General features: G+C 47.6%; 2 protein-coding genes across 2 annotated transcripts; both read left to right on the top strand.

Annotated features, from left to right (window-relative positions):
• The first annotated feature begins 2,559 nt into the window (after window positions 1–2,559).
• On the top strand, window positions 2,560–5,222 carry HOXB5 (homeobox B5). Its single transcript, XM_040617734.1, has 2 exons — window positions 2,560–3,163; window positions 4,084–5,222. Exons 1-2 carry the CDS (start codon window positions 2,614–2,616, stop codon window positions 4,329–4,331), a joined length of 798 nt encoding a protein of 265 aa, XP_040473668.1. The 5' UTR covers window positions 2,560–2,613; the 3' UTR covers window positions 4,332–5,222.
• A 13,785-nt stretch (window positions 5,223–19,007) lies between these two features.
• On the top strand, window positions 19,008–21,293 carry HOXB4 (homeobox B4). The gene is made up of 3 exons (XM_040617644.1): window positions 19,008–19,141; window positions 19,245–19,671; window positions 20,429–21,293. The coding sequence occupies exons 1-3, from the start codon at window positions 19,115–19,117 to the stop codon at window positions 20,743–20,745; spliced, it is 771 nt and encodes a 256-aa protein (XP_040473578.1). The 5' UTR covers window positions 19,008–19,114; the 3' UTR covers window positions 20,746–21,293.
• Window positions 21,294–21,722: the final 429 nt, after the last annotated feature.

The following is a 21,722-nucleotide window of genomic DNA, read 5'->3' as shown; positions in this document are numbered from 1 at the left end:
TTTTTTTACATTTTTCCTTTTTTTTTTTTTTTTCTTCTCCTTTGGTAAATTAATCAAGCCCTGGGGTCTTTGTAATTAGTTTTGTTTTGTTTTGTTTTGTTTTGTTTTGAAAAAGGAAAATCTACTGAAAGAACGAGTACTACCTAAAAGGATGCAAAAGCAACAACAACAAGAAGAAAAAGTTATATTTTATTAATTTTTGTACGTGTTGTGTTTGAAGTTTGTCTTAGGTATGAACATGGAATTCTCTAATAAAAACAAAGTCTTCGATCTCACGCACACTACCCTGTCATCATTATTCTTATTATTATTACTACTATTATTACTATTACTATTATCTTTCCCTTTTCCAGGGGAACTTGCCATTCTTAAGGAGCAGAGAGTTGTAAAGCAAGCCTTGCTTCTCTCTGTATGACAATGTCTTCTAATCTGCAAGGACAAGCAACTCCAAGCCCACGGAAGTTACAGTGGAGAGATAAATCTGGTTTTCCCTCTTTTTGTCTAATCTGAAATGGAAGACCTTTCACCAATAGTATTTCCTCGCTGACATTCTGCTTTAGTATCGCTCTTTTTTATTGTTACAGTACAAAGAGTTATGACGAAACGCTCTCCATATACATAATAAATCAAGGAAACAGGCAAAAATATGCTCTCATTTATCTACCAAAGATACCTAACATTTGCCTAGCATCTTTCAAACATCTGGTCCCTTACTTCATATCCCCAAATCAAAGTGAAGTGTATTGCAAAAAAAATCCAGATTTCAAGGGAATTTGCCCTGCGAAACGAGTAGCTTCTCAGCTCCAGGAATATAGCCTGCATCTACGGGGAAGGAGGGGGAAAGGTGTAAAAAATCTCAACTAAGTCTGACGAGCTATTTTGAAAGAGTAGATTTTTATGATCTCTTGAAAGCGTTTTCATGGCTCCTTGCGAGAGGCTGGCTTTGCTGGGGACGGGGTGGGGAACGCTTCTGCTCCGTACCAAAGGGGAATCTCGCGCATGCAAATCGCAAACTTTTCCTGGGTTTTGGGAATTTAAACGAAGGGAAGTGCTTTTTCTGCTGGGGATTTAGGACTGGAATGAAGCGACCAGCCCAGCCTCTTTCGGATACCGTTTTCCGCAGCTTCACAGGGGGAAAACGCGACGAAACAGCATCTCCTGCCTCCCACCCCCTTTCCCCTCTACCCCCAAGAAATACCTATGTATGAATGCATTCCCCCATGCCACAAGCTGGTTTAATGTCAGTCACTTTTAAAATCAATTCATGCAGAAGCTTCACAGCTGTAGGACATTTACTATTATTGCCACGCTTTTCATTGCCCGTAATTATTATAATTATATGTCACTTTCAATATGGCGCATAATTTCCAATGAGTTGCAGACAAGCATATGAAATTCCTAAACTGCCTTGGAAAAAAAGAGAGAGAGAGAGAGAGAGAGAAAAGAGAAGGAGAGAGGAGAAAAAAAAAAAAAAAAAAGAAAGTAATGCTTAACAAAGCACAGCTCTTTCACAACGTTTTTACCAATTTCAGAGTGCTTTTGCTCCCCAATATTCCTTGCAGGTTAGCAAATGGAAAGGAACAATCACGTAGCACAACGCTGTGTTCAAAAAGGACGTGAAACGCTCAGGAACAAGAATATCCTAAAAGCAACGTTGTCAACCAGTTCTACCGACTGGACTTTCCCTCCTTTTCCTTTACCCCCCCCTCCCCCCCAATTTCCCTCCCTCCCCCCCCCCCCCCCACCCCCCCCCCCCCCCCCCCCCCCCCCTCCAGAATTAAGGTGCGACCGCATCGCTGGCCCCAGGCTCAGCGGAGCCCGACTTTTCTGACAACAACCACGCGAAATGCCCCCAGCAGCCACGGCCCCCCTCAGGGCTCCGCGGTGCGCCCCCCCCCGCCCCCCCCCCCCCCGCAGATATTAAAAGAGAAGACTGCCCGGCCTCACAGCGACCCGACACCTCATCCCTCGCCGCCTCTCAAACTTCCCCGGCGGTGTTACAAAGGAAGAAATTAAGAGTTTAATAAAGAAAAGGAGCCGGGCGAGAAGACCCACTCGGGGAGCACGGACACGCGACCCGCCGCAGGATCCCCCCCTTCCTCCCCCTCCCCGCCTTTTTCATGTCCGCGTTGATTTCTTTTTTACTATTAGTATTATTATTACTTTTTATTTTTAGGAAGGAAAAGGAGAACAGAGGAGCGGGGGGTGCGGAGGGAGGCGGGGGGGCGGGGGGCGCGGGCCCCCCGGCGCGGTGCGCAGCCCCGGCGCGGCCGGCAGGTGGCGCGCTTCGCCAAGGTGGGGGGCGAGCGCGCGCCGGCGCGCCCGGGGATTTGGGGCGCCGCGCACCGACTTGGGCCTAAACGACTCCGCGATCGTCATTATTTGTAACCATAGAGCATGAATTACCTCTTGAGGTCATCAGTGAGAATTTACGACTGGTCAACAAAAGCACGTGATTCCCAAACGCACCCCCACCCTCCCCCCATATTTGGCCGCATACATAGCAAAAACGAAGTACAGTGCATTGCTATAATTCATTAATACATCATAAATCGTCAAGCACAGGGTTATAACGACCACGAGCCACAAATCAAGCCCTCCAAAATAACCCAAATGAGCTCTTACTTTGTAAACTCGTTCTCAGGGCGCTACCCAAATGGCCCCGACTATCAGTTACTAAATTATGGGACCAGCAGTTCCATGAACGGTTCTTACAGAGATTCAAGCACCATGCATTCCAGCTCTTATGGCTACAACTACAATGGGATGGACCTTAGCATCAACCGCTCAGCCTCCTCTAGTCACTTTGGGGCTGTGGGGGAGAGCTCCCGCGGTTTCCCTTCTCCAGCTCAGGAGAGCAGGTTTAGACAGGCGTCTAGCTGCTCCTTATCTTCTCCCGACTCCCTTCCCTGCTCCAACAGCGAGAGCCATGGAGGCAAACCCGCCCCGTCCCCCTCCGACCAAGCTACTTCTGCCAGCACCACCAACACAAATTTCACAGAACTAGACGAGACCAGCGCGTCCTCGGGAGCCGACGAGGGCACTCCAATAAGCAGCAGCATCCCCCGAGCGCAGGCAGAGCCCATCGCAACCTCCACCGCAGCAACAGAAGGGCAGGCACCTCAGATATTCCCTTGGATGAGGAAACTTCACATTAGCCATGGTACAGCTACTTCTTTTTCCGTCCTTGTCGTTGTTGTTGTTTATTTTCGCACACCCCTCTCTTTTTCTCTTGTGTGTGTGGGGTTTATCCCCCCCCCCTTTTCCTTCTCCATCCCCCCACCCCACTCCCTTTTTCTCTCTCCTTCCTTTTATTCGGTGGAGGCGCTTTGATCAGAAACGCAGCTATTTATTGCTTTTGTATTTCTTGCTCTGATCGCTGCTTTAAAGCTGCCTCTGGCGCCTGGAGGGGGGGCGATTTTATTTTACTTTCGCTATTCTTGCCGCAAAATGTGCGCTTATTTCAAGCTCTTGGCTCTATCTGGGTGGTGGGAGAAAGTAATTTAAAAATTGAGGGAAGGGGGTGTTCCGGGGGGGGGGGGGGGGGGGGAGAGGAAAGGGAAGAATTGACCATTAAAATGGCATTATATGCCCAGATGGGTCTCTCAGTCCTTTCCTACTCTTATTTTGCTGGGTGTATTCTTGACAATCTGCTCTTGACAAACCCAAAACTGCGAGGAGATACAGGGGGAATAGCGAGCCTCCCCCCCCCCCCCCCCCCCCCCCCCGCGGTTTTTCTCCTGGAGAACAGAAAGCAGCATTAAACCTGCAAACAGACCCAGAAACACCCAGGCAGAGGCGAAAAAGGGAGATTTCAGCATCTCGCTTCTCCAGTTAAATTATGAATATTGAGTTGTGAATGTCTGTTCTGGAGGGGCCAAGGGTGGGGGTTTTTACACGTGTCTGGGGGTGTGCAAGAAAGGGGGGGGGGCTGTTATTTGGGGAATAAGCAGCTTTCCTAGCTGCCCGAAGAAGGCGAATATTTCACCCCGGTATTAAAAAATAATAATAATAGCCTTAAGGATCTATAAAAGCCCTAGTAGAAAGCAAACCCCAAATCCCGCTGTTGTCTGTGTTACCCAGACATGACTGGCCCAGACGGTAAGAGGGCGAGGACCGCGTACACCCGGTACCAGACGCTGGAGCTGGAGAAGGAATTTCACTTCAACCGGTACCTCACCCGCAGGAGGAGGATCGAGATCGCTCACGCGCTCTGCCTCTCCGAGCGCCAGATCAAAATCTGGTTCCAGAACAGGAGGATGAAATGGAAGAAGGATAATAAACTGAAAAGCATGAGCTTAGCCTCGGCGGGCAGCGCCTTTCAGCCATAAATTCTAGAGGAGGAATCTCGAGGAGAGAAGACGAGAGAGGAATACCTAAATAAATAAATAAAGCGCCGCAGATCTTAGTTTTGGAGTACTGTACAGTGAGGCACCTTCTTTTCGGCATGTTGTGGATATTCTAAAACAACGCGTATGGTACCTTTATCCCAGGACTGAGTTAATGTCGTGTTCTGTTTGGGTTGTTTTTTTTTTTCTTTAATTTTTTTTAATTAAATTTTATTTCCCAGATGCTCCTCATGCTCTTGTTGTTCTTATAAATGTATGTGTCCGTGCTCTCTTGATGCCTTCTGGAAAGCTAGCATGTTTTATGTGAGCCCTTTAAATGTTATAACTTATTTATAAATTGAGAACAGATACGATTGTTTGTTTCTTTGTTGGGATTTTTTTTCCCCCTTTCCTGAGTTTACTGCTTTTGGGTGAGTTCTTCTCTGCCTAAGCTAAAATGGGGGGTTCCTGCACTACAGTAGCAGAAAAAAAATAATCTAAAAAACCAAACAAAAATGTAAAAAAAAAAAAAAAAAAAAAGAAGAAGAAGAAGAAGAAGAAAAAGCTCTTGTATCTTTCTGTCTTAAAATTGTCCAGTCTGTGTTTTAGTTCAAACTTCAGGCCAGGATTTCTAGTCCCAGGCTAATTCCGAGACGTACTCTTAGACGTGGGTAAATTTCACTATAAAAAAAAATGTATAAAATCGGACCAACAATAGAGTGCTCTAATGTTTGTAAATATTAAAAATATTTCTGATGTGACTAATAGACGGTTCGTAGTGGGCAGAGTGAATGCAATGTTATGTGTAAAAATGGCATCTGTCATGTCTAGCTGCCTGTTAGTACTTTGCCAATAAGCTTTTTGTATTTGTTTGTAGCTTTACTTGAAGTCAAATAAACGTTTCTCCTACTCACAAAGGCTCCCAGTCGCACTTTGTACACAACCCCTGAGACCCCCGGCGCACGCTGGAGCCGGGGAGATGCCTGGCACCGAGCTGCGCCCCTGCCAGGGGCTCCCAGCGCCGCTCCGCGCAGCTCCGCGCAGCTCGGGAGCACCGAACACCCACATCCAACACCCCCCCTGGCACCAACAAACCGCCACCTTCCCACCGCCTCCCCCCAAACAACACCGACCCCCCCCACCCCACCGTACCAGGCAAACCGGTTTCAAGCACTTCAAGTTGCAATAACGCGGTATAAACGCGTCCCCGGCAGATTTACGCACATTTCAGGAACCGTCAGCTATAGATCCAGCCACGCGCACATCCTCCGAGCACGAGGGATTTATACCCGCATATATGTCCACGTAAAACGGTGCTCTATAACATTACAGCTCTGTGTGTTTGTACAGATATATTTATTATATATATATAACCTGTATATCTATAAGACATTTCTGTGCTCTCCCCGCCACCTCTCGTCCTCGGTTTATTGTGCTTTTACCTCCTGCTCTCCGGCTCAACATGTAAATAACAGCTCACCGCTCTGTAACTACTGACACTTAACTACAACGAGTCATTTTGGCTGCAGATAATTTAACATCGTCAAAGATGGCAAATGTTCGCCATCTCGCTACCTCGGGAATCCAACCAGGCACGAGACACTCCGGTTTAAAGTCGCTCGATTTGGCAAAACGCCACTGACATCTCTACAACACGGCTTAGGCTTTTTGTTCGTAGCAAGTAAAGTTGGAGCTTAAAACTTACCAAACTTAATCTCCCACTGTTTAGGTACTTCTTAAGTGATTTTGAGAGGGATGTGAAGTGGACTGTCAGATCCCAAACCATTTGCTCGCCTTCCCTTGATTTTTTTTTCCTTTTTTTTTTTTTTTTTTTTTTTTTACCAATAGCAAACTATACCAAAAGTGGGTATGACATTTAGATGTCAAATGGATAGGGTTTTATCTAGAAGTTAGATCGTAAAAATCGCCCAGACCTCAGACAGATACCCCTCACTGGCTCTCAAAAGTCACGTGAGGTCCATAAAGTTAGTTTTATGGTTTTGGGGAGTTGACAATGTACAATATATTTCACATTCTCTAGAATGTTAAGTGACACTTTAACTGCTTGGTTTGGCTTGTAAGGGGCAGCAATGGGTGAGCACTTTTCCAGATGAGATAAACGTTGCAATTGCAGGGAACATGTTTTGCGGGTCCAGTTCTCAGCCCAGAGAGCCAGTAGACTGGAGTGCTGAAAGTAAGTTCTTCTGAAATATTATCTGCTTAAACTATTTTAAAGGGTTGATATGGCTAAAGGCTGAGCGGGGAGGAAAGAGGGTCTGTCTCTCTTTCAGAGCTGTATTTCTCACTTTTAGAAGGTCTTAATCCTTATCCTCCCGAGAGCTGGAATTGCATTACATTCCCATCACAGCTTCGAGGCCCGCAAGTAAACTTTGTGCAGGCGGGAGAAATAGAAAATCTGTAAAGATTTGCATCGCAAAGCAAACTCCATCCTGTCTTTGCCGGGGGACATGTGTAGTTCAGGCAAAGTTTGGGTTTGTCCTTCGCCGTCTAAAAGGCTCTCGCTGGTTTACTGGAGGTGCTTCGGTGTGGTTTGTTTGTACTGCTAGCAAACAGCCACAGATCTGGCCTGTGCCTTTGCATTTCAATTAGCTATATTCTGTCTGTGCTCTTCAGGTTGTTAACACCTTTTCATTTTAATAATTTTCACCTGCTTGCCAAAGAAATACGTGTGGTTTTTTTTTCCTTTCCCCGTTCGGCCTGTGTAGACACCGGGTTTTTTTCCCCAGGGCTTTTTTTTTTTCCCCTTCCATTTTTTTCCTTTTTTCTTTTTTTTTTCTCTTGGGTTTCGTTTTTTCCCCCAATAATAGAAACGAGTGTCTTCATATTTCCGTAGTTCTTTTCTACCATATGGAGACACTGAATGACCGCTGTTATGTCTCCAGCCTGTCTTGAAGTGCTACAGAAAAATAATCAGAGAGGCTGCAGTTTGCATACGGACCCTCCAAATCTGATTGAACCCACCGGTATCTCACAGATTTCCTTCGCTCCTCCAAGGGTGACATCTTTCTGGAAAAGGCAGGCAGCAGCCTTTTTCTTTGGGAAAATAAACAAGTTAGCGGGGAAGGGCAGGAGAGTGGAGCCTGCCATGGCTGGGGCTGGGGGCTGCGCCCCCCGCTCGGGGTGGGGCGGGCAGGTGTCCCCGTCCGGAGGCTCCGGCTCCGCGGCCGCGCAGATAGAGCAAAATAGGGCGAAATAATGCAGATATAACAACATAGAGGGGGGAAAAAACCCAAACTCCAGCGTTGGAGAGGCTGCTTCTTTTTTGAAAGTCAACTCGCCACATCTGCAGGAGAGGGGGGGGGACACTTTGTCTACACCTGAACCAACTCACATCCATTCCCTGCCTCCTCCTCGCTCCTTCAATAATAATAATAATAATTTTAAAAGTTCAAAGCGGAGGTACTGGGGAGGGGGGGAGAGGGGGGCGGAATGGGGGTTTTCTAGAATTTGGAGCAGTCACAAGCTTCTTCTCCCCCCCCCCCCCCTTTTTTTTTTTTTTACGGTAAGACAACATTTGGTGGACACATGTCCGTCTCCTTTACACAAAGCAGAATGTCCCCCTTTAGCACACTTTGGAGATTGCTTTTCCTTCCTTGGGCTGTTTTTCCTGTCCTGCTCCATGTATCTCCTAATATCTTTGCTATCATCTGAACTTCTGGCTTCTCGCCGAGCAGTCAGAGGGTGGCCAGTGCAATCCTGGAAAACCTCTGCTCTGCAAACCTGTAAACACAAACGCTAAAGCTGGGAATTCAAGGCACAGGGAGACTTTCCCATCCAGCAGGCTGGGTTTGTGCTGACCAGCCTCTCCCTAAGCTCTGTGCAAGCTGCACGCCTGCTTTGCAGTTGATAATAAAGATATTTTATGCGATCTTGAAAGGCTTCAGTGGTGTATGGTCTGTAAAGGTGAATTTAGCCGCAGAAACACGACAGGCTGCAGGCGGTTTGTCTACAGGGGGTTAGAAACGCTTGGAAAAGAGGGGATGTGGGGAGAGGTGTGCGATCGTGCTGGGGTCAGTCCAAGTGATGGCCTGCTAGTTCTTTGCCCTTCTGATCTGTACTGGTGACTGGAAATAATTTCTCCTCATTCAAACGATAGCGAGTGATTTAGGCAAGAAAAGTGACACCCCTGCGCCTTAATGTATATTTGAAAATGTAACCGTACGTTCAGTGCACGCATCTACCCACAGACACCGTGTTTCCAAAATATGTCCATCCCGCCGTGTATCCAAAGACCTACCCATTCACCCACCTCTTCCCTATCCATCATCTGCATCACTGTCCCATCCCCACCTCCCCACTCAGAGGTATTAATTTTTTATATAATCCCAGGCAAACTTTCCTTCCAAATCCACTCCGAGCACAGGAGACACAAGAGGTTTTTTCTTGAGTACCATAATTTCTAATCGCTTGGTGTACCCAACGTGCTATTTCGGGGAGGGGGAGGGGGGGAGCAGACCCAGAAAGCCAGACCAAGGGGAATTTGCCATGCAGTTTAGCTCCAGGACTTTGCAGAAAGCAGGAGATGCCTGCATGGGTGACAATGGGTGACAACAGGTAACAACCCTGTGCCGCTTCCTTGATTTGAGCATCCTTGGCACAGAGATGGCACCGGGCCTGTGCTGCAGCAAAGGACCAGGGGCTGGATTCTGTTGCTGGCATAATAACATCATCCATCCCTCTCCTTTCCATTACTCACATGAAAACCTGTCCTCTCTGTCCACGAGATCTGCCTTCTACCTGCAGCCTGTAGCACGTTTTTTTGGTCTTGATATTTTTTTATTTTTAAACAAGTTGGATTTGGAAGGGTTTATCTGGGGATTATTTTTTTTTCCCCTTACATGGTGTTAACCTCCAGCTTCCTGTAAGGCATGAGGAGGTATCATTGTCTACCATTTTATAGCCTGGAAGGGGTCACAGGCTTAACACAGGCTCCCCCCCACCATCCTTTAAAGAAAAGGAAAAAAAATCTCCCTGTTGCTGGTGAAAAGGAAGCATAAGGAGAGTAAACAGGAAAACGGGGCTCTGACCGTGCAGGTAGGCGGGGATTTTTCCTTTGCATTTTTCATCGTTTCTCTCACTTTAATGGCATATCAGACACGGGACAATTAGTTCTTCTGTAGCTGTGGAAGACAGAATAAATACAAAATGCTTTAATATCGGGTCTAAGAATATGGAGAATCTAGGACACGATTAGAAGGAAAATCTTGCTTAAACCTGTAGTTGTGCAGACCTTTATGCCATGACTCTGGGTACGAATGGGGAAACCCTATGATTTAAGGACTCCCCAAACAGAGGTCCGGTCGTGGCCTCGTGGGTGGGAGCTGTTTGCCCCAAATGTGCGAAGTCTACCACAGCCCAGGGGAGCCCCCCCACGAGCTCACCTGGCTTACAGCACCTCTCGCTTACTAAAACTGGGTGCCACCATGTCTACTTGTGCCTTTTTTTTGCCCCCAGTCCTTTCTCTTTAGCCTCTCCCCATCCCTGAAGGGTTTCCTATTTCGTTTAGTAAACAGTGTATAAACCTCATGGTACTTTGAAGGGAACCCCCCCACCAAAACCCCAAAGCAGTTATTTCTCACCCAAGAGCCAGCCCAGGCTCGACAGCCTGGAAAAGCCGAGCTGAGCATCTGTATTAATTACAGCTGCCTTCAAGCTGCCTTTTGGGGCATCTCCCCAGGGCCCTGTGCCAGGGTGGGCGCAGGACCCCCATGGCCACGCTGCTGCTGGAGGGCGGAAAAAATAGAAATTTCACCCGTAAAATACTCATTCGGTTTCCAGGTTCGTTTAGCAAGAAGTGGGGGGTGCAAGGGGGGGACGACACCACATTTGTGAGGGGCACAGAGAGGTTTGGGAAGCGCTTCAATGCAAAAGGCAGCTCGATGTTGTGATGCTGTTGTCAGGCCATTTTGGATGTCATGGGTTTATTTATTTATTTTAATTTTTTTAAGCGTTTATGCATTTTAGACCTTCTTTCCTCACCGGGTACGGCGCAACACAAAATAAAATTTCCTTCCACCCAGGTTTTAAAAACTCAACCAAGGAAGCAAGCAGGGCAAACTAAAAACAAAACCAAAACAAAGAAACCCCACCAAAAACAAACTTCGCCAAGGTAACCTAGTTACAGATGCGTATGATGTCTTATTTTATTCAACAAAAAGTGATTAAAATCTGTTAAAGGATTTAATTAAGAGAATTAAATGAAAAGGAAGGGGCACAAATGAGTTGGAAAAAAGCGAAGCTATTCTAAACGATTAAATCGCCATTTTAACAGTATAATGGGGTTTGCATACTGAAAAGAGAAATCAGAGCTCATATCTCATCAATAATTCATAGGCAAGAGGGATCATTCCGAGGTCAGCAGACTTGTACAGCCCCGGCTCCTCTCTCGGAGGAGAGGGTGAGCACCGTATCCCAACACAACACGGACCCCGGGGGCTGCCGGGTCACCTTTTTAAGGAAAACATAAGCTCCAGGGTGGTTTTTTTTTTCCTCCTTTCTTTTTTTATTTTCTTGGGGTTTGGTTTTTTTTTTTTTTTTAATTTACCAAGTCCCACTGCCTGGGTGTGTTGGTGACTGGCAGTAAGAGAGGGGGAGGGTTGGAGAAGGACTGGATGTGGTTCATATTGCTCCAGTACAGACATACCAACAATGTGGTAATTATGCTTTTCAGAAGCCAAAGGGATCTCCTTTTTTTCCTCTCTCTTTCTTTTTTTTTTTTTCTTCTGGACACAACACTGAAGGTTGGGAGGGTGTGGGTCCTTATCTGCCTTGGCGGGGAAGGGCTGGCGGCAGGGACTAGAAATTGCACTGCTCGGGCTGTAATTCTTGCATTTCATTCTATTTAGAGGAAGACTCCGATTATTCACCTATTTCTTTGCAACAGTCCTGTAAATTACTCCAGCCCACCCCCCCACTCCGACCTCCCCAAGCAGGGAAAGCTTTCCAAGGAAACCAGCCCCTTCTCTCCAGCTCCTCTTCCCAAACCCTTTTCCCTCCCCCACAGCTGAATTTCAGGCTGAGAAATCGGCTGTCCCTTTCCCCCAGCCCCAACCCCCCCCTTTTTTTTTTTTTTTTTTTTTTTTTTTAATTACACGTCCGACCTGAAGGGAACGAGCTGACGAGATTATTTAAAATCTTCTGGATAAAGGTCCCTCCTCAATTAGGGAACCCGAAAAGGACTTTTATGGGGTTTGGCTCCTCCTCCGGGGTCTCTTTCCAGTCCTAGAATGGATTTAAGAATGAATTTTTCTTCCAGAGCCTGGCTGTTGGGTGTCTGAGCTGATTTTTTCCCATTCTTTCCTCTGCTGATGTTAAATAAATGATATTTGGAAGGAGGTTGATAACTTAACTCGAGAGGTGTCCACCCGGCACAGTTTTTCCGTGTTCTGTTACCCTAAATAGCTTTGAAAAGAAACTATTTTGACAGCGAGCGTTGAAAGAATAAGACTAGTACGAGGTTTCCCCCCCCCCTTTGATTTATCTCTTTTTAACATGTGTATGTATGTGTATGTATATCTACGCGTGTATATATCCCTCCTTCAAGTCAAAACAAATTACAGCGCTGGGATTTGGTGTAAAGGCGTTTGTTTGGTGGCAGAGTGGGGCTCTGGTCGTGCGGGGGGACTGTGCAAAGGCGGGGGGAGATAAAAAAAAACATTTGGGATGGAGCGGGGGGAACAGGCGACCCCGGGCAGGGCACCGGCGCGGCCGCCTCGCCTGTAACGTCCCCGAGCAGCCAGCAGAGCCCGCCTCAGACCAAGTTCACTGCCAGCAGGGCCGGGCCGAGCCGAGCCGGGCCGGGCTGGAGCGGCACCGGCCGCCCGCAACCTCCCCCAAGGCTCCGGCTCCCCCCGGGCGGTCGCGGGTGCGCCCCGCCGAGTCCCTGGTGCGCCCAGGCCCCCCCATGGGCACACCTTCCCCAGCACCCCCCGAAAACAAAATAAAAATCAGAGCAGGCTAATTACCGCAGACAACAACTCACCTAGGTTAAAAGCTCAAACAAAAGATAAATAACCCAACGCAGCTGTGGTGTAAGGGATTATTTTTTCCTCCTGTTCTTTTAAATATAAAAGGGGCAGGGGGAGCAACAGGGAGGGAATAAAAAAATCTGCTAAGACAGCAATGGGTGATCTGGAGATAAACATCTCGTGTTTGAAAAGCTCTGATATTTTTGTTCTCCCCTGGGGAAAAAATCACTAAAAAATGTCCAGGCTTTTTTTCCTCCCCTTTTCTTTTTAAAGTAAAATAAATAAAATAGGGAAATCAGCTCCGCATTAGTTTCTAGAGACGTAGACTGTAACTCTGGTCTTGGGGGGCTTGTTAGTACAGCATTATAGCTCGAGGGGTCAAAAAGTTGAGGGTCAAAAGTTTACGCTGTGCGTGACTCAGTCTTGTGTATAACCCTGATAGACTGATGTCAGTGTGAAAAAAAAAAGGGAGAGAGAGAAAGAAAGCGGGGAGGGGGGCGAGGTGGGAGGAAGAGTCTCTGGTTGTGGGCAGAGATGGGAGAAGATGATAGCGAGGTGGGAGCGACCTTCAGCCGCGAACGGGGGGGCGGGGGGGGGGGGGGGGGGCGGGCTGCAGGATTTGGGGTGGGATGTCGGTAGAAAATAAGGTAGATTGATTTGGGTCTCCCGTGAGGAAACGCCAAGCGACTTCTTAGTATTTTTCTAAGATAACCCCTGAAACGCTATTTGGAGTCGAATTAACAGAATATAAGGGGAAATGCATTTATTAAATCCAATTACGTGGAGGTCCCTCTAGGATATTAACGCTAGCAGTTAAAAAATAATTTTCATTCCAGCGTCAATTTTGTTTGGATAGGGTTTAAATTATACCGAGAAAAAAAAAATTCTGACATGGTTGGTGAGAATGTGTTCTAACATCTTTACTTGGAAACACTTCCCAAATCCTTGGAGAGGTGCCTGTCTCCCCCCCGCCCTCGCCCCCCGGGCGCCGCAGCCCCAGCGCCAAATATTTTTTAATCGGCATGAGTGCAAATCCTTATCCAAAACCCCTGAAAGAATCACACGAAATAACGTCCCTGATTTACTGCGGGCGTTTCTACCTTAATCGTAGGAAATCTCGAATAATGATATATAGGCAAAATCAATGGGCTGATGGCTTTAAAAATTTCAGTGTATGTATTTAAAGGCGCTTTTAAGTGCCCGTTTCGTCGCTGGGTCCGGTTAAAGTAGCTAATTTTGTTTTGCAGCACGCTCTCCGTCGGAATTTGAATGAAATGTTTTATATTTCTTGCTTGAAATGTGACTCCACTCTGGGCATTGCAACAGTTTAATGAACTGATATAATAAATATTTCCCTTGGCATTTCAAAGTTATTTCTACACTGCCAGACTTTGAACCCTCCAAACTCTAAATATTATTTGCACTGGGACTGGGGAAGATCTTTTCAATCGCTCCTTAAGCAAACAGTCGTAGCAAGGCAAACTCTTCTGAAAAAAAAAAAAAAGGGGGGGGGGGAAGCCCTGCAAATTTGCTCCCCCCGCCTCCCCTTCGGCTTTCAAATATTTTCAGTGACTAAATACTTATAACAAGGGTCATTTTTCTTGGAAGAGAAAGAGAGAATATTAGAGCCCTGGGAAAGGCATTCTGGAAAATCCATTTGCTTTCCCGATGCGGATATATTCATGGAGTAGGTGAAATTCAAGAGAACGTAAAGCGTTTTGTTTCGTGTGATAAGGCTCGGGTTTAATTAATTGCCATGAATTTGCTTGGTATTTATAAAATATCACTATATAAGGGCTACCGTTTAGTTGTAACTTGGGTGATCCATCTCTTCGCCCTTGTAATTACTGTACTTATCTCTCTAGAACAGTCATTTCTACTCCAGGTTTATAGAACAGGTAATGGATAATAAAGGCCATTTGTTTTCGGGATATTAAAACAAGCAGGTATAATTTCACGGCAATAAAAAAAAGAAACCACCTCCCAACTTTCCTTATAATATTCACTCCTACATCATAACGTTTAACTTTCAATTTAGGGACGCGAGGCTGCGCGTGCATTTGAAGTGAGTTCATTTGGAGAGATGTAAGGAGGGAGGGAGGGAGGGAGGGAGGGGGGAGAGAGGGAGGAAATTAAAGGTATCATTTTCAAGGATATTTCTAATTTATCTCCCTTGCTCGGGACGGACTCGGCTTGGCCCCGGGGTGAGGGTCTCCTGAGTCCCGGCCAGGCGCTGCAAACACGATTCATGGGGGGGTTCCTTCTATTCTGGGGTGTATTTTTTCCCCCTACCGGACAATGAAATGAGCTTTTAAATCCCGATCTACTTTCTAAATGACCTCTTTATCGCGGGGAGAAACGCGGTGTTGGAGCTGGCGGTGTAAACGCGGAGATAACGGCTGGATCTCCGCAGCCCCCGGCAGGGATGCTCCGCTCCCCGCCCCCCACGCCGGCGCCCCTCGCTTGCTGCTTCACCGGCTTGAGGTGAAAATATGATTTATTTTTTTCATTAGAAATGAAAAGGATACACAAGGTTGGCTGGGAAACCACGCAAGGTTTAAATCTTCGTTTCCCTGTTGCAAAACAGGTGTGGGCTGATTTCCACCTAACCCCGCCGCCACCCTTCGCGCATTTACACAGCTCACGGCGCCGGCTCCTCCTTACCAAAAGTTCTGCCCTAAAGAAGCACCTCAGATCTCTAGTGCTCCCCGTCTTCCAGGGGTGATTTGGGGGGTGGTGGTGTCCTAGTTTAATACACACCCCCAAAAGGTTTGCGCTTCCGAAAGGGGGGGGGGGGGAAATTAAATTAAGACATCCCCATCCTCATTGCTGTTAGATTGGAGAATGTGATCTCCGGGGGAATATAACCGGGAGTTAAAAAATAAATAATAACAAAAAAATCAAACAAACCAAAACGCCTTGAAAATGAAGCGCGGAGCGGCGCGGAGGGAGCGCGGCGCGGGGTGAACCGCGGGTCAGCGCGGCTCTCGGCGGCCGCCGCGCTGCGGACACGCCTCGCTGTTTAACAAAGACTGACAAACTATGAGATTAATACCAAAACTTGCGGGTTTCCCACCCCAAAATGCTCAGAGGGCCTCCTGGCGCTGCCAGGAGCAGTTCCGCTCGCCTTTAAGGACAATAGTGGTTTATACTGGGGGAGCGGGGGGAGGGGGCACCACCAAACCCCACCAAAAAAAAAAAAAAAGGAAGAAGAAGAAGGAGAGAGAGAAATTAGTGTTCTTATCGAGAAATAATCTCAATGAAAAAGCAACACGGGGGAGAGAGAGGAGAACAGCCAGGCTGGGTTGGGGAGGGGGTGGCCGGGGGTGGTGGTGATAAGGGGGTTTCTATAGGATTCTGCCTGCAAAACCTTACCAAGTTTTGAGGGAGCATCCTAAACCCCTCGGGGATTACTCCAGGAAAGGACCCACGTTTTGCCAAGGTAGGTACCGCTGCCGGCGTTACACCTGGGCTGGGGAGGACACCCCGCCTAGTGCCCCCCCTTTTTGGGGTGACCAGAGAGGAGCTCAGCAGCAGGAGCCGCTTCAGAGCCCCCCTGCGCTGGCAGGTGCCTTTGAGAGGTTTTTGGAGAGGGTTGGGGGCTCCCCCGGCTGCCCCATGGAGGGGGTGGGGGACAAGCCGGGGGTCTGGGGAGATCCCCTGCCCTCCCCGACTGAGGTGGCTTTGAAATGGAAAAGAGCTCGAGTGGAATTTGCTGGGGGAAACTTCCGCGGCGTGGGGCGGTTTCCCAGCGAAAGGTGTGCGGGGAGGGGGGGGGCAGCAAGGGGCTGCCTTCAATTTGGGACCAGAGGCGGCGAAGGGGGGATCTCCTGGAGGTGTGGTGGGGGGAACATTGCTGGTAAACGCTAGGGGTGCTGGTTTGCTGGCCCCAAACCCCCTGTGCCACTGGGAAGGAAAATTAAACCCGGGGTTTCTTGATTTTTTTTTTAAGGATGTGGGAGGGGGTTAAAAATACAGAATAGGCCTAGTTATTTCTGTTCAGGGTCCTCTCCTCTGTTAGGAGATCACTACGATACCGGCTGCGAAGAAATACAATAAAATAAATCAAAGAGAGGATTGGAAAGGAGGAATAAAATTTAAGAGAGGAGGGAAAAAAAAAAAAGGAGCTCTAATGGGATTGGTTCTGTAGAATTATTTTATGGCATCCATCTACACGTTGTACAAGCAGATTTGATTTGGCTTCTTACTTTTATGGCAGGTTTTAGAGGGGAAGGTAAATTTTAGCGTTGCAGCCTGCTCCCCAGCAAAGCGGAGGTGCCGGTTCCTGGAGGTGGGAGATGCAGGAGGCGCCTTAGCTTTGCTTTGCGGCTTTTGCTGGAAAACTGGGGTTTGCTCAGGCGTGTGCAATGGTCCGGGGGCTGTCCTAGGTGCATTTGGGCTTATTTCTGAAAATATGTCTTCGTTTTTCTGTTTATCTGGGAGTTACACGTTTTCTCAGGAAAACCAACTATTCACCTTAAAATACCTGAAAACTCTCGGGCCATCGTGTGTCCGGGAAAACTGGGACGTTCAGTCTTGGCCATGACTGGTTTGTGTTAGGAAAATTGCAGGAGTTTGTGCAATATATTTAAAATATTTGTCAGGAATTTTCATGTAGGGGAAATGCAGTTTTCTTTGATAGCCTCTCCACCGTGGCATTTAAATGCAATTAATTCGGGAGATACTTGACCAAAAAAATGTTCTGCCTTTTGAAATACAAAAAAAAAGGGGGGGGGGGGGCGGAAGAAAAAAGGAGTGGGGGAGGATGCTGCTATACTTTTAATCTCTTGGGCAACTGTAATTTTAAACGAAATCTCAACATGATGCTACCCTCATTAGTTCCGAATGAAGGTTCATTACCTAGACAGTATGAATATTTTATTGCTTTATATCCCTTTTTCGGAAATGAAACGCCTTTGATCTTTTTCTCGGGTTGTAAAAAGAATTGCCTGTCATTAAAAAAAAAAACCTGTCGTCCCATCTGCCTTTACATTCTGTATTTCTTTTCATCTGTTTCTTTCTTTCTTTCTTTCTTTCTTTTTTATTTTATAATTTATCCGCACACGCACGTATAAACTCAAACCTTGGTTGACCTCCAAGAACGAAAAATGGATGAAATCTTTGCGCTGCGTATCAGAAAATAATTTCGGGGGGGTTCAGGCTGGAGGGGGACGGAGCTATGGCATTTTGCTCTTAGCTGACGATTATTTGGATTCGAGACTCGTTGTGCGCCTATACTTATATATTCACTCTAGGGGCTGATTATTTTTAGCACAGCTGAAAACTAATGTATAGGGTATGGAGGAGAGGGTAGAAAAGTGCAAGTGTTTCTATCCTAGTACCAGCTGTTCTATTCGGAAACTGAGTTGGTGTTTTCATTAATCGTCTTTCCTCTGAAGAGTGGATATTTTAACCGTCTTTACCTATGGATTAATTCTTAATCTCTCGAGTCACAAAACTTTACCCCCCTGCCCCAGAAGATAATTATGGCGGTAGGCGAAGATCTCTGACCGAGGAGGATGCATCTGTCTTCTATATGTACCCTGTAGATCCGAATTTGTGTAAAGGAAGTTGGGTCACAAATTCGTATCTAGGGGAATATGTAGTTGACACAAACACTACAGGTCACAAACCCAGAAGGCATTACCCCCCTTCCCCACCCCCCCACCCCCCACCCCCCCAAAAAAAAAAAAAAAAAAGCCTCCCACATCTCCAGAACCCGAAATAAAAGGGTGAAAACAAGGGCTTAACCAGAAACCCGGTTTATAGCTGAAAAGAAATACTTTGGATTTGACCTTAGCTCAACTCCAGCGCTCCTGCGATAAACTTTATCATCACTTGGAGATAAAATCTGAGCTGCAAAGGAGGGGAGTGGGGGACAGGGGCGTTATTACTGCGATTTGAGAGCCAGGATCCCACTGTTGCGTTAGTTTGTGTAATCTCAGCACTGACACCGAAAAAACCACCCTTGCTTTCTGTCCTGCCGCCGGTGGGGAGCTTATTGCGCGTTTCGGGTCTAAGGACGAATTTGAGGGGCTGGGGGCGGCTTTTGCGAGGCAGCTGCATCGCGCTGGCTTTTAAAGCGTCTTTATTACGAGAAGGGCGAGGCGAGGCTGCGTTAGGACTTGGGCTAATTCGCTTTTGTAATTGTTCATCAAGTCCTTGATTTCTTGCTTGGAGGACGGGCTCCTTTTTCCATCGGTGCGTGGGAAAACAGTCAATCTCAGAGCCCGGCTAAATGTGATTTAGGAGACCGGGTACCCCGAATTAGCTGATGAATTTCTTATCGATCCCAAACAAGCCTTATTCATCTCTGCCAGGCTCGGGGCGCAATGTCCCTTCCCGCATCACCTTAGCAGGGAATGAGATGCGACCACCACCCGAAGGGACCGCCATGGATCATGCGCCGGGGCAGCCGCTCCCAGCCGCAGCCGCGCACCCCCCGAAAAAGCATTTTTACCCTCTATTTTAATTTTTCGAATTTTAATATTCGAAAAATTAAAATAGAGGGTAAAAAATGCTTTTTCGGGGGGTGGGGTAGGGGGTGCATTTTTATTTTTCCCACCTCCTCTGCGCCGTTGCCCCCCGCCCCGAGGCAGGACACACCCCCGAGGGGTGTGGGCCGGGGGGGCCGGTTCCCGCCCGCGGGCGCTGCGCAGCCCGGGCCGGGGGCCGGGGGCCGGGGGGAGCGGGCGCCCCCGGCCGCCTCCCCGGGGACGCGGGGCCCGGAGCGCTCGCGCTGGGCTCGGTTCCTTATCCGGGGACCGCGGGGCACGCGCCATTGGCCCGCGCTGTCACATGGACTCCAACTTTGTTCACTTGACAGTAAGTAGGAGGGTTTCACGAAACAGGAAAACGAGTAAAGGGGGGGACAGGAATAAATTTTAGGAGATATATATATTTTTTTTTCCGTGTGTGCAATTCTAAGAAATTAATGGCCATGAGCTCGTTTTTGATCAACTCCAACTATGTGGACCCCAAGTTCCCACCCTGTGAAGAGTATTCCCACAGCGATTACCTTCCCAATCACTCGCCGGGATATTACGGCAGCCAGAGGCGAGAGGGCACTTTCCAACATGAAGCGATGTACCAGCCGCGGTCAGCCTGCAAGGAGCAGCTCTACCCGTCCTGCCAGAGCTCCGGCCACCCAGCAGCGGTGTTATCCCCCCGGGGTCATGTCCATCCTCCGGCCGGACTGCAGAGCCACCTCTCTGAGCCAAACCATCCCTGCGAGCCGGTCACCCCCAGCCCACCACCCTCCTGCAGCCAAAACTCTCTGAACCAAAGCCCTTCCAATTCCTCTTGCAAAGAGCCGGTAGTTTACCCCTGGATGAAAAAAGTCCATGTAAGCACGGGTAAGTGAACTAAAGTGGCTTTGCTTTATAGTAAGTAGCACCTCAAAGTCTTGTAGAAATCTTATTGCACCAGTTGTAAAATAACCATTCGTGGAGATTTACGATCGCCTGTTTGCAGAGCGGTATAATTACATCCTCCATAAATTTTTATTGCTCTGCTTGGCCATGTGCCTTTGAAGTCTCTGTTACCATCCTCCTCCAATTTCTTGCAGGCTACTTTTTTTATGGCTGTTGAATCTTCATAAGTTAAGTTTTATGTTTTCGTAATTTGTATTTAAGTGGCGGGTTGAGTAAACTTTTACTATTACCCCCCCCCCCTTTTTTTTTTAGCGTGATATTTAATAAAAAGGAGTGTCTGTGTTTGCCTGTTTGCATGTGTGTAGGGGGAACTTTAAAGATTTGGGGATAATAGAGCGATGCTCAGTAGAGGTGTATATATATATGTGTATATGCACACACAGAGGGCATGGAAAACGCGTCTAGGGGACCTTATAAAAACGTTTAGACAGGAATACACGTCAAGCAATGAGGATGGAGGTGGAGATTTGGAGATAGTTTCTGGGTATATTTTTAGAAGGTTGGCGGTATATTTTTTTGAGTATATCCCCCCACCAAAAGAATGTGTGATGCTTTTTTTGGGGAAAGGACCCATTAAAGGAACAGCTCGGTAATTCTTCTTCTGCTCTTTTTTTTTTTCCCCTCCATTACCCCCCCCCCCCCTTTTTTTTTTTCTTTTTCCTCCTTTGTGTTTGTTCAGTAAACCCCAATTACTCAGGAGGGGAACCGAAACGCTCCCGCACAGCCTACACCAGGCAGCAAGTCCTGGAGCTGGAGAAGGAATTTCACTATAACCGCTATCTCACCCGGCGGCGCAGGGTCGAGATCGCCCACTCCCTCTGCCTCTCCGAGCGCCAGATCAAAATCTGGTTCCAGAACAGGAGGATGAAATGGAAAAAAGATCACAAGTTACCAAATACCAAGATCAGGTCTAATTCTTCCAGCTCCTCTGCCAGCCTGCAGATCCCACAAGGAGGATCTCAAAACCGATCCCATGGACCAGCCACCAGCCTATAACTATTCCTTGGATGGATGAAGTGTGTGTGTTTGTGGGTGTGAGTTTGTGTGTGTGTAGGGAACACATGATATTTTTTTTTTAAATGCTCCGAGAAGCGAGGGAAGGAGGGGTGCTCTTTATTTATAGGGGGAACAGAGGGAGACTCAGCTGCAACAAAGCAGAGCTGTGCTGTTGTGCCTCTCTTCCATTAAAAGAAGGCTGTAGATAGTAGTTTTCAGATTTGGCTAAGATGGATCCTTGTTTCATCTTTAATCACGCCAAGCTCTGCCCCATTTGTCATGTTTACTCTCCCGTACAAAGGATGGACCTTATGTCTGCTATTACCTCGACAACCAGCGCTCACTTTAATAAATGAGGCTCAGTTTCTTCAAGACGAACTGGATTTTCTCCCCACCACCCCCACCACCCCCTTTTTCTCTTCGTCCTCTTTTTCTTTTCTCGCCTGCCAGCCACAAATGGGAAGTTTCTATCCCCCCATCCCAAAGATGCGGCGGTTCTAGCACAGCCCTGTGATGGAGAGGAAAAAAAACAAAACAAAAACCACCAAGAAACACAACCAAAATCCCCGCCGGACACAGACCGTGGGGAGCGGGGGGGCTCTCGGACACTGCGTTGGTCGTGCGTGGGAGTGGGAGGTGGGGGCCACCCTGGGGGGGGGGGGGAAGGAAAATTAGGTCAAGTGGGTGGTGGACAAAGAAAGCAAGAGGATGGAGAGGGATGTAGGACACCCCCCTTGCCTTTTTTTTCTTTTTCTTTTTTTTTTTTTTTTGAGTCCAGCAGGTTAATTGTGAGTCTGGGAAAGGGGGTGTGGGAGGGGAGAGGGGAAAGCAAGGGGTTTAGGTTAGAAACTGTGGCACCTGGATTCACCCCCCCGGCCTAGGGTGAGGGGCAGGGGACGGGGGGAGCTCCTCTCCCGCTGTCTAGCCCAGATTTGTACTGGAAATACGACTTAAGGACGGCGGGGTGAGGGCTCGTC

This window comes from Falco naumanni, chromosome 18 (assembly GCF_017639655.2).
Source record: "Falco naumanni isolate bFalNau1 chromosome 18, bFalNau1.pat, whole genome shotgun sequence".
NCBI lineage: Eukaryota > Metazoa > Chordata > Aves > Falconiformes > Falconidae > Falco > Falco naumanni.
The sequence above is the reverse complement of the archived record's forward strand: the minus strand, read 5'-3'. Positions and strand labels throughout refer to the sequence as shown.

Excerpts from the sequence above, each read along its gene's own strand:
- HOXB4 (XM_040617644.1), top strand. The coding sequence starts at position 19,115 with ATGGACTCCAACTTTGTTCACTTGACA. Across the intron at positions 19,142-19,244 it reads CCAACTTTGTTCACTTGACA|AAATTAATGGCCATGAGCTC; the intron begins GTAAGTAGGAGG and ends TGCAATTCTAAG. Across the intron at positions 19,672-20,428 it reads AAAAGTCCATGTAAGCACGG|TAAACCCCAATTACTCAGGA; the intron begins GTAAGTGAACTA and ends GTGTTTGTTCAG.
- HOXB5 (XM_040617734.1), top strand. The coding sequence starts at position 2,614 with ATGAGCTCTTACTTTGTAAACTCGTTCTCAGGGCGCTACCCAAATGGC. Across the intron at positions 3,164-4,083 it reads GAAACTTCACATTAGCCATG|ACATGACTGGCCCAGACGGT; the intron begins GTACAGCTACTT and ends TGTGTTACCCAG.